General features: G+C 44.5%; 1 protein-coding gene across 4 annotated transcripts in view; it reads right to left on the bottom strand.

Moving 5' to 3' along the window:
- Positions 1-1,799: 1,799 nt before the first annotated feature.
- The window catches only part of adgrb2 (adhesion G protein-coupled receptor B2), a 161,668-nt gene continuing 151,427 nt past the window's right edge, over positions 1,800-12,040 (bottom strand). For all 4 annotated transcript variants that reach the window (XM_037474375.2, XM_037474377.2, XM_037474378.2 and 1 more), the window contains exons 35-36: positions 6,766-6,819; positions 1,800-4,932 (exon numbers count right to left, since the gene is read on the bottom strand). In XM_037474375.2, coding sequence (XP_037330272.2) covers positions 4,756-4,932; positions 6,766-6,819 — 231 coding nt within the window. In that variant the 3' untranslated portion in view covers positions 1,800-4,755. The remainder of the gene's footprint in view (positions 4,933-6,765; positions 6,820-12,040) is intronic.

The following is a 12,040-nucleotide window of genomic DNA, read 5'->3' as shown; positions in this document are numbered from 1 at the left end:
TTGCAGGTTTTTGCGGGCTCCCGAGGTACCTCGCTCGCTGCCTTTCACTTTGCCCAAATGCATTAGTGTGCCAGGGGTATTCTTTATTTTACTTTGTTGTGGTGTTGTCGTGTTTTGTTTTACGACTTTGTGTTCGTCAATGGGTCGCCCTTTGAAATGATCGCACTGCAGGAAATCTGTTTCCATCAGGGCTCGCGCAGCGACCGCCGGCTTAAGGACTTTTAAACGTCTCTGATGGAAAAAAACACAACTAACAATTGGTGGTGCTAAAAACTACATTTCAGATACAATGAAAGCAATGGAAGATGACTAGAAATATCACTACGTTACGATTGCTGCGCAGGTCAGAGTAGCTTTCCATGACATTTGGCAGAAGTTAAATAATAATGCTACCAGGCTACTATCACCAACAGGTATTTTGAATGCATGTTTACACATTTAGGATAGATGTAACATTAAATAATGGCATCACACTGCGATATCGAGAAGCAAAGGTATCACGGTTTGATAACCACGCAGGATGCATCGTTAGCGGCAACAGGCTGAAGATAATCCAGCCTCGTTTGTGATAGCAAAACTATAAAAAAAATGTTTGGCTATAAAACGACAGATTGATACAATGTCACAACGCTGACGAAGACGAGAACACCACAACAATAACTTGCTTGTTACTGAAGATGTTGCCCCCCCCCCCCAAAAAAAAAAATGACAAAAAAGGTATGCACGAAACGTCCAGCTTTTTGCATCCGTCTCGTGTTTGACTGAGCGATGTTCTGAGCACTGAGACTCACTCTCCTCCCAGCGGGGTCAGGAACACAGAATTGTAGGTCCGGCCTTTTTTTGTTGTTGTAAATAACGAGCAATCAGGCGGCCCCTGTCGAGAGGCTCCTTGTGGACAGCCTCGGCGGGGGGGGGGTTATCTCAGTTATCTCATCCTGCAACTATCCGGCCACGCTCCATTTTGTCTCCCCGTTTTATTTGTCAGCAGGCTCCCCCTCCTTAGGTCACCGGTGACACACCAGCAGCACAACATAATTACCCACAAACCTCAGCGAGAAAAATCACCACGAGGCCCTCTAATTGCTGTGACTCAACTGCCAGAGGTGATGTAAAAAAACAAAAAAAAAACTCTCTCTCTGCGTCCACCCTGTCTCCATGGATTTTGTTCCTATTTTCTCCCTCTTGTGACCTCGCTCTCCTCCCTCTCCCTCCCACGAGGAAGTTCCAGTTGGTGGCCTTTCTTCTGGGTTTTTAGTGACGGCAGACTCGTCTACGCTTAATTACCCACGAGCCCGTTGGAGGGCAAATGTACGGAGCCTCGGACGTGCGCCGCCTCTTGGTCTTTCAGTCTGGAGCCGCTGACTGGACCATCAAAGCCTGTCCACTGGGACTTTTTTTTCTTCTTTTTTTTCCCAATGTTACATAACAAAAACATTTTGGCAAAACAATTTTTGGAAGAGGATATTGTTATTAGCATAAATATCGCTCAAAGTTTATACAATTTTAATGAAATAATCACTTTGAAATTGACATTTCCCCCCTCTGGTTATTTCAGTGCAACATGACTTCAAACTCACAGAAGTGTTCCTCTCATATTTTCTGACAGACCAGCAGGACCTGTGATTGGTCACAGTTAGGCCTCAGTGCTTCTGAGTAACAGAGTTTGTCATGCCCAACACACCCAGAGTAGTATTATGAAAACATGGCAATGCAAGCACACCGCAAATCAAGAAAGAAGCGAGTCGCCCTCCTCCACAGATGCCCTTCAAGGGGTGTACGCACGTACGTATGAGACCAGATCAATTTGAAAATTTATTTTCATATAAAAAGACACTATGAAAACATTAGAGGACTACTTTGTACAATCTTATGTATAAAAAAAAAAAAAAAAAAGAAAAAAAAAAGAAAATGAGAGAAAAGGAAAAAGAGGGGTTGTCAGCAGTAAATCAAGTGTCGTGTCGGATGGCTGTAGCATTCAGTTAAACACCAAAGCATCAAAGGGTGAGAGGTTGGAGGCGAAGGTGGAGGTTATGGAGCTGGCATCTGCCTGGCATTGGAAACTTGCTAGGCTTTATATTATTATTTTTTTTTTTATGGGCTGTCGAGTTTGGCAGAATTGAAACACACAAGAAAGAAAACAAATTGACTTACCAACATACTCCCGCATCAACTTAATTTCTAAGCATTCACGTCCCACCAGTTCAATGCAGAAAACACGTTATAAGATGATAAGTCAGTTAGTTGCGTCCTGAAGGTTCTCATTGAGGCGTGAGCTGTCACACTGCTCCTATCTAACCAGCTCACCATTAGAGGCAAGTACAGAAAAACATCATATTGGGCTGAAGTCAAACATTCCTTTCTCTTTTTTTTTTTTTAGTTACCATGGGAACAAGGCTTTGTAGAGGTTTTTCTCTCTAAATGTTCAATTTTATGTATAAAACCCCCAATTTTTTCATGTTAAGGTTAAATCTGTTACCCCTGAGACTGATGTTTCCTACTGCTATAGATCAACACCCATTGACTGAGACCTTGTACTGTGACAGGCCGGATGCTCTTTTTTTTTTTTGCAGTTTGGAGACACCGTACATTTAGATCTGGATCCCGAGCCCCGCAGAAGGTCAGGTGAATGTGACCTCAGCTCCGCAACCTGGGAGGGCCAAACCTATCTATTTCCTCCGAGAGGCGGCGGGCTGTACGTTCTATCAGCTGATTAGCTTGAAAGGTCAGGAGGGCTGCACTCTTGTCTCACCATCTGCGCCATGCAGAACTACTACCACATTAGGGATCTTTAAGCAGATGGTTTGAGGGCTGCATTGGAAAATGTCAGGACAAATAGCCGTCTCTGGATAATTACTGCTTTGAGCACTCCCCCTCTTAATCTGCATCTGTGCCCGCCTCTTGGCGTCTCATTTTATATTTTGGGGTGTTTTTTTTTCTTCTTCTTCTTTTCCTGGATAACACGTTCTCTTGCACTTAAATTCCATAAATTGTCTCCCATCTCTTTCTCCTGTTAGATTAACGGGCGCCGCTTTGAACATAGACAGAAAAACTTATCACACCATCTTGTTGGATTCATCCTGCACTGTGACACTCTCCCCCCCGCCGGAGTGTGGAGGACTGATTTGCTAATGTAGCAACAGAAGGAAACTGGTTGTCCTCTTGTAGCGACCAACGTACAGATGTAGAATGTCAAGTAGAAGGCATCGCCACCAGATTTTTTTTGTTTTTCCCCCCCCGTTCCGTCTGCCACCTTGTAGCCTCACAACCTCTGTGACTCCATCTCTGTATTTCTATTTCAGTCTCTCTATCTGCAGCCGCTGTGCTCACAAATGCAGGTGGCAGTCACATGGAGAGGGATGCACGGGAAAGGCAGATTATAAATCCGGGCGTCACTGCTAACATTGCGATTTCTTGCCTCCTGGTAGAATGAGGACTGGTGGGCGGCAGAGGAAGGATGAACGAGAAGGAGTCGGTGGATGCAAGCAAAGGAAAGCATGTTTAGCCTCAAATCCATGGCAAAAAATGGCTCGAAACCCCCCCCCAGTGGGTCGCTACAAGCAAACATACTGACTCAAAAAGGTAGAACCGGCAGAAGTTGATGAAGTGATGCTAAACGGCGCTTAAACAGATTCCATTTGGGCTGCAAATGATGAAGATATTCTCTTCTGTAGTGTTATTGGTGATGGCTGAAATGGCTTCAGATGCTGCAATCTTTAAAGGCTTTTATCTCCAAGGACTTGGGGGGGAGGAGATGCTGCAATTGATCACTATCTTTCTCTTTCCCCGTGACTGGAGAACATGCGGGACTCATTGCCTCAAACGTAGGCTCACATTTATGTGCTGTGTGTATCCAAAACCTCTTTTTTTTGTTTTTTAAAGTTCCACATGGGTTCATTCTCAGAGAAAATTGAAAGACACAAATAGCAGCAGGAGCATGAGTATACTAGTCTAAAAATAAATCAATTCTTCAACAGATGCTTCATTCATATTATTTTTTCATTAGACGTTTCCATCCATAGATGATATTTCTTGGAACAAATCTGTAGAAAATACACATAAAGTAAAATACACAAAGGATGATGGATGGATGAAAAGAAGCAATGAGGATGGCACATATCAATGAGCAGCTCTTCCGTTGTCCCCACCCCCTTTGCATCCAAAAGGAATAAAATAAAAAAAGGAAAGACAGAATAGGAGATAGAATGCTTCCAACATCCATTAGAAGGGAAAAGGAAATACATGAAAGCAGGGTGCCTAGGGGGGATAACAGTGTGAGAAACCTCAGTGAGATTTTTTTTTTACCCCCCTTGCTATAAAAAGAACAGAACAGTGCAGAAATATTATTTTCCTTCCCCCCCACCCAAAATCAAACAATTGAAAGAGATTTTCATTTTTCTCCAGAATAAAATCAAGACATTTTTGTCAGAAATAGTTTTTTTTTTCTTTTTCCATAGTTTAAGTTCATTTAAAAATGTTCCTCGGTCCCAGACGTGTCACGCCCCTGTTCTTTCTTTTCAATAGTCTTTGCGAAAATATAGGGTAGAACAGTCTTCTTTCTGTGCCCGTCCTCTCCGTCAGTAAACAAACACAGTATGGGATCCGGCAGGGCACGTTGCAGGAGATGAGGAGCAGTGGCGTCGTGAGATCTTTGCAAGAAATCATGTACTTATGTATCGCTTTTTTTCCCAATTGTTTCTCTCCGCATGAGCATGTGTGTGTGTGTCGAAGTGAGCGTGTGTGTGTGTGTGTGTGTCTTCACACTTCAGTCTGGAAGTCTCCCTCGGACGAGTCAGGCGTGTTAGCGGAGGACGAGTCCCAGTTCTTATTGTGCAGCTCCAACCGATCCTTCTGCTCCCCGGGCACGATGGACAGCTCAGGGGTCATGGTCTTGAAGCTGTCCCACGAGCTCTGGTCCTCCGGGGTGGACTTGTCCTGAGGGAGGAGGAAAGACAAGGAAAGAGGGCCGTGTATGCAAAGAAAGTCGTCTGCATATTAAAGCATTTCGAAAATAAAGATAAGAGTGTGAAAAGTAGTGGTTTAATACAACCTGGGACTTAATTTGATGGTTTTGCACCCAATATTCATCAGTTATAATAACAGTGTTGATGTGATATTGGACATGGCAAGAAACGCAATAGCTCAGCCAAATTTAGTTAGAAAACAAAACGTGCAAACTTCAGGTGCCATTAGCAGACCTGATCAATTCTCTCAGGATCCACAATTTTTTTTTTACAAATGCACGACAAAAAACGGGCCACCTGGTAGTTTACCAATACCCGGATGTCCTGCTTTAGTTTTGACCTACTGTATTTACTGTAGCTGCATAAAACAAACGCTTCTCCTGTGCAATGACGGCTGATGATTAAGGGGATTTGGCCAGTGTTTATTTATTTTGATTTAATCTCAAATTAAATGATGGATGGATTAAACTGCAAGCGTGTTTCTAAAAAGGCCACATGTGTTTCTTGCCATGTCAGCCTGACTGCCTGCAGCAATGTCGTTGCCTAATATCAGCAATTGAATTTGCTGCGGACGGTGTGCGCAATATGGATAGGAATGATGGCAGTGGAAAAAAACACCCAAATTGGTGAAATGTGAAGTACTTGGAAACCATTCGCTGTGCCAGTATGCAGATTCTGGGATTTCCTTTAAATCTGAGCTTACAGAAGTCTCAATAAATCACTTTACCAAATATCAACACGACGCAGGCAGTCCCACAAAGCCGGTACCACCCCAAATCATTTCTGAGAAGAGATTCAACCTCATGAATAGTAAAAGCAGGGACACACACGCACCTTTCGGTCATATCCCACCTCTTGCAATCACTGACTTTTTTTCCTCTCATTAATTAAAGCATTATACCCTCCGGGCTGGTATCTGTGATGTCTGCATGTGGTCCCCAGATGTGTTCGCCATGAATGTAAAATACATTTTGGGGGATTGGTCAAAAACGGAATCGGGAGGTATGAATGGGATCAGGGGCCACTATTCAAATCAGACTCATTATCTCGCAGATATTCACAGATGCGACCTGGGAGAGACGGGAGTGATCGCTGCCCCGGGTGACTCCCGGTGAAAACCAACGAGGCGGACTACCTCAGCTCTCGGACGGCATGGTGCTGAATATTAACATTAGGAAGGGGAATATTCTCAGTGCACATCGTAAATAGTTCTCCATGTTCCCATTTGCGGCGTGCGCAAGCCGTTCAGGCGCTCTTCAGCACTCAGCAAGTTATTTTCTCTTCTTTTTCCACCACCCCACCCGCCCCTAGTCACCTTAACGCTCATGTCTTTTCCTTACAGCTGTTCACCCCCTCAAATCGCTGTCTCTCTTCAACGCACGCACACACACACTTATACCTAAATGCATACAAGTCATTGATCTGCAGTAACACAACACTCCCTTCCCCCCCTTGCAGTGCGATGATCTTTGCCGGAGCGCTAGGGGGCAATATCTGCCTGATTATCATTCTCCCCGCGTCACAGCCTGACAGTTGGTAAAATGAATACAAAAGGCATAATCTGGGAGGCAATTTGCATGCTAAATGCTGGCGAAGGAACATTTTGTAATGCAGGAGTGTGGGTAATTCTGCAGTTAAGCCCAACTTCATCCCTCGGAGACCAGGCTAACGCGATTGTGCCGCCGCCGCGTGTCTATCCGCTCCCTTTCGCCATCGCTGCCTGCCTCCGCAACCTCCTCGACCCAAAGCCCCCCCTCAGCCCGCTCCTTCTCCCCCTCACTCCGCCAGAAACCCCTCTACTTACACTCGACGAGTTCTTTTCACCTCCGGCAGACGAAATGCTCCATCGCTTTTCCCTCTGTGGTGATGAAATGAGAGGGAGAAGACGAGGAGGATGACGAGAGAAAAAAGAAATATAGAAAGAAGAGAGGGTGGGGAGGGGGGGGAGAGGGGGGCACAGTCACTGACAACTCTGACTTGAAACAATAGCATTGTTCCTACACCGTCAGCAGGTGAAGAGGCAGGTGTTGCTTTGTGCTTACATCTTACCCTTCTCCCTCTGCATCTCAGAACCCCCCCCTCACAAGCCCTCTCATGACGAGATACACAAACAGAAAAATGTGATCCGACAGGCAGTGTGAGCCTGTGATGCAAAAGGGCGAGGGGCCTTTTTGATGGTCCTAACAATAGACTAAGCAGGGGCAGACTAACGGCAACTACAACTGTCGCCAAAAGGCATAAAAAAACAAAAAAAAACAAACAGCATGTGAGCATATGAGTAATCTGATTCTAAAACCGTAAGCTACGAGCAGAGCCAGAGGCTTTGGAGCTCATGCTTTCTAAATAATGTTGAATGAGGATGACAAATCTGATTATTAGTACACGGAAATGCCGTATACACTCTCCGCATTGATGATTGTTTTCCCCACTACACATAAAATAGTTAACGCGAGGCTATAAAGTGGACACTGCTGACTGCGTATGTTCTGACTCCGGCTTCTGCACATGAGCATTACTCGCCCCGCTGAACCCATGCAGCGTAAATCGATCACGGTTTATTTTTATGTTCCTGTCAGCCGAGTTTGGCTTCTGTTTTTGTGGTGTGTTTTCTTTTTTTTTTTTTGGTGTACACGTGTTATGAAGTAACAGGTGTTTTCCTTCTGGACTGGTCCGGTCCACTGGTGTGAAAAAAGCAGAAGGGTCCTGCGGTGTGTGGTGTTACTCAAACATCTTGACTAATATAATGGTCTAGTATAGAAAAAGCTCCTGCAATTTAAAATTGGGCATTTTGTAAAAGTTTATTTAATAACAGACTTATCTGCCCACTGTCACTCTCTCGTTTCTTTCAACAAAAATAATAAATTTACAGTCACTGATTCTGTATCTGATCAACATCAACTCTCAAACATTTGGATGCGCTCATGGGGTTACATTAAAGTCTACGGATCTATTGTGTCTGCAAGCACCCCAGGCAAACGCAACATTCATCACCAAGCCACATGACTTAGGAGAGGAAAAACTACAAGCTGAGTGTATTTAAAGAGCTGAGTGAATGGAGATTTGCAGGGAAAGTACATACTGGAAAATGAAGCTTCTGCAAAAACTTCTAAAGCCATCTCAAGACGTGTCCGCGACAGGTCGATGAGGCCCACTCACTGCCACTCACTGTCATCCTTATTAGGACCATGCAGTGCGAATTGTGTCTGGATGCGTGTGAGCGGCGTGGCAGGCTGTCTTTGGGAGATGGTGGGGGAGGACAGGTGGTTGTGGGTAAGTGGGTTAACTTTACCTTTGTTGACTTGGAGGCCCGTGGTTCGGCTGCCCGCCGGGCTACATTCAAACTGGGACACGACAACAAGCATGCAACACAAGGCCCAGTCAGCCCACAGAGGACATAAAACAGGAAACAAAAACAAAAAAAACGGAAATCAATAAAATGTGGCAGTTAGGCAAATAAAAAACACACACTGAGTGGGAGGCTCACGTGAAACTAACTCAAACCACATTTACACAAAATAAAAGCAACATCAAGCGAAACACGAGTAGTCAGAGTGGATACCTGAAGATGGTTGGGGTTTGTTGACTGCAGGCTTTAAGTCATTGAGCATTTTTCTGTTTATTTAACTTTTTTGTAAAAAATAATGATCTAACCCTCCTATTTAGGAGATGTATAATTCATTATGGGAAAAGCAACTGGGCAGAGTAGTTTTTAACGACCATTTATCTGTAATCTGGGAAGGAGTCAGTGTCTCAAATAAAAAGGGTCTTTCAAAGGAACCAAATCTGGAGAATGCAGGGTAAATAAATTCCATTAGTCCAACACATTGCAAAACAAACGAGCAATCAGACACGTCGGCTCGGTTCCCTGCCGTCCTGGCCTGTGCAAAAGCCCGTGCTCCTGTGGTAAAAACAGTTCCAGCTAGCAATCGGGCCCTCTTCACCTCCCTTGAATTGGCCCAAGGACACTAAATGAGCTAAATCAGTATTGTGCCTCTTGATGCACAAAGCCAGTGTTAGTCTTGTTCCGCCTGGGCTAACCGTCCCCTCATTAGGGGCCACTGATGGAGCCAGTGTGCTGAAGCCACACTCTGCCGATCCTCAGTTTTCATGGGCAATTTGTGTGGCGGGATGAGAATAGTTGATGAGTTTACACTCTGCGAGGAGAAGGGGGTGAGGAAATAATTAAAAACAAACTGATGAGTTGAATTAATTATTCAATTAATGCCTTAAACGTGCCACCTCGGGCCGGGTTTAGAGGGTGAAATGGGAAAACGAGGGAGACGGCAAGAGAGAAAATGTCAAGCCGTGAGGATAAATACAGGGGAGAATGAGAAATGAAGTGGAGGAAGAGGGGACGACTTGCTTTATTGCTGGGATGTGAAATTGAGGCTCCTTAAGCTCAAAGCCAGAAAATTGACTATCAAGACCTACAGGGTTTGCCGGTGCACACAAATTGCTCTCATTGACTCAACAAAAATGGAGCCTTTGTCATTTTAAATTATACATCTTCATTTTACATGAGACATCCTCAGAGCATTACCAATTCCCTTCAGTGGACTGAAAACATGCTGGAGTATCAGTAGCAGCCACTAATATCAACCGTGGATGCATAAAGACAGCACTTCAGGTCTTGCCTCTCTTTTATGAGGCTGGCTGATGGGAGGACACTCCTAGACCAATCCAAGAATATACTTCCATGTGTGGCCTAATGGACTGAGATTCATCGTGGAATTCAAACGCACGCCTCAAGCACAAATACATCATCCTACTAATCCAAAATAAGCTTGCCGTCCCCGCTCCGATCCGGCAGTCGAGTGAAATCACAACAAAGTGGAGCGCTCGTCTCCTTTGTCTTGTTTCTCCGTCCCGCTGTGTTCCACACGACTCCTCGCCGTCGGTCTGGAGAGGCCAAGCCGAGGAGGCTTCATTTAATCAAGACAACGGGATGGAAGTGCATCCCGTTTGAGGGTTTAAAACGCATCAGCTCGGCCATTACGCAGTGCAAACTCCGTCTCCCGTCTCGCTAGCTCTTGCTCGCACACACGCACACTCCATCCCACACACGCACACTGCATCACTGGACACCACATGCATATTTGCCTTATGACCCTCTGAACCCTGCGGAGAGGATGCAAAAACTACAGACTAACTCCAGAGCGACGGAGGCCAACGAGCTGTTTGGGACCTAAACATTAGTGCACACGCGAGGCCGACCCAGAGTGCGTTACGTAAACACCGCAAGCGCTTTCGTCTCTCAGCGACCCCCACTGACTCCATTCGTCGCCTTTCTCCATTATGAGAGACGCGATGACAACTCCATTCCCCCGCGAGCCATATTGCACCATGCCTGCGCATTCCACTGCACGTTAAAAGAGAGTCAGATTTGAATTAGTTTTTATCATTAGCACATAATGTGAAGCCCACTTTCTATCCACTTCAACGGAGAATAATGAAACCGTATATACACGCTGTAGATAAAAAACATCTACAGTCCATGAGCATTAGCTCCCAGTGACATCTGTAGCACTTGTAGCCACAGACGAGAGCGTGTCGATATTGTTCTTAGCCTCAACTTCCAACATCGGGGTTAACGAGTCTTCTGATGTGGCGTCTGCTTCCCCCCTCCGTCCTGTTCACGCCGTCCGCCCTACTTCTCATCTATTAGGCGCAACACTCGAGTCATCCCTAACAGCTTCTAGCTATCAGCGTGGCAAATATAAGGGATTACCAGTTAGTGGGCAGTGTGGAGTTAACAACCTCGTGAGTAGGTGGTATGGAGAAAAAAGCCAAAAACAAGGAGCTGGAGCCTTGTGGCTCCTGTAATGGCATTTGTAATGTGAGAAGGGGTCATTTTCCGATATCCACTCATTTACTCAACACAGAGATCCTACCTGTTCATCGAAGTGAAAAGGATCAGGTATCCTCTGACCGCATGAGCGTTTGTGGTATTTAAAAAAAAAAAAAAAAAATCTCTCTCATTGGCACACATACAACGTGCATCATATTTGGCCCCTTTTAGTGCCAACGAGCTAGTTTACAGATAGAGTTTCATAGTTTATGAGGTGATTATGAAACGTTTTGGATGGTTCATTGTCTTTATGAACTGATTTATCACTTGTTTATGGTGGTTGGGTCATAGGGTTTGATTCAGGCACTGAAATGGGCTCAATGACAGCATGGAATATCACACCACACACAGTGACGCTACAGGAAACACAACCCCAAACAGCAAAACCAATACAAAAAAATGTTCTTATAATTTTATGTTTTGTTTTTATCATTGAAGAAGAAGCCAATACTTCCTGAGACCACCTTACAGATCCGTCTTTGATTAGTTCAGTTTGAATAGGAGCTGATCGAGGAAGGGGAATTATCACTCAGGATACGAATGCAGTTGACCCACGAGTTACAAGCACTGTTACACAACACTGAGGCTCATCACACACAGTCACCTCACAGTGAGACAGCGCCGACAGGCTGAAACCAGTTAGCTAATAGTTTGACACTGTCTGTGTGACTCAGTATTAAAAGATAGTGCCTTAAAAAGGCTTTTTCTAGTATCAGGTGTAGGCTACTTGAGCAGGTACAAGTGTAAAATACATTCCTCTAATTGACCGTCCGCTTAACTCCTAACATCTCAGTTACAGCTAAGTAGCTCCTGTCAAGCTTTCCATTCAAGCGCTAAACACATGAGCCTTTGACGAATGAGGCCAATTTAGCTGGTTCATCAGCATCCCTTCTTATTTGACTATTTAATAATTAAGGGATTTATTGTTAATGAAAATAATCATTAGGTACAGTGTTAGATCGATGGGGGAAATGACAATAGTCACCTTTTTAAATTCTAAATACACATACTAAAGATGTGCTCTTTGGTTTTAGGTGATGCTCATTTACTGTATTTGGTAAACTAGTTTACAGTAAATACTAATGGTAGCAGTTTGGAGCAGATTAACAGATCTTGAAAAAAAGAAAAAAACCTCAAAACTCTCAGCACCTGGACATGTAGAGAAATCCAGAGCTTGACAGGCCTTCATTGTGTTCATACGGTTCCTGAGTTTTGACAGTTTTATTCGCTG

The sequence above is a fragment of the Pungitius pungitius genome, chromosome 17 (assembly GCF_949316345.1).
Source record: "Pungitius pungitius chromosome 17, fPunPun2.1, whole genome shotgun sequence".
NCBI classification, from domain to species: Eukaryota; Metazoa; Chordata; class Actinopteri; order Perciformes; family Gasterosteidae; genus Pungitius; species Pungitius pungitius.
Note: the sequence above shows the minus strand (reverse complement) of the source record. Positions and strands in the feature narration are given on the sequence as shown.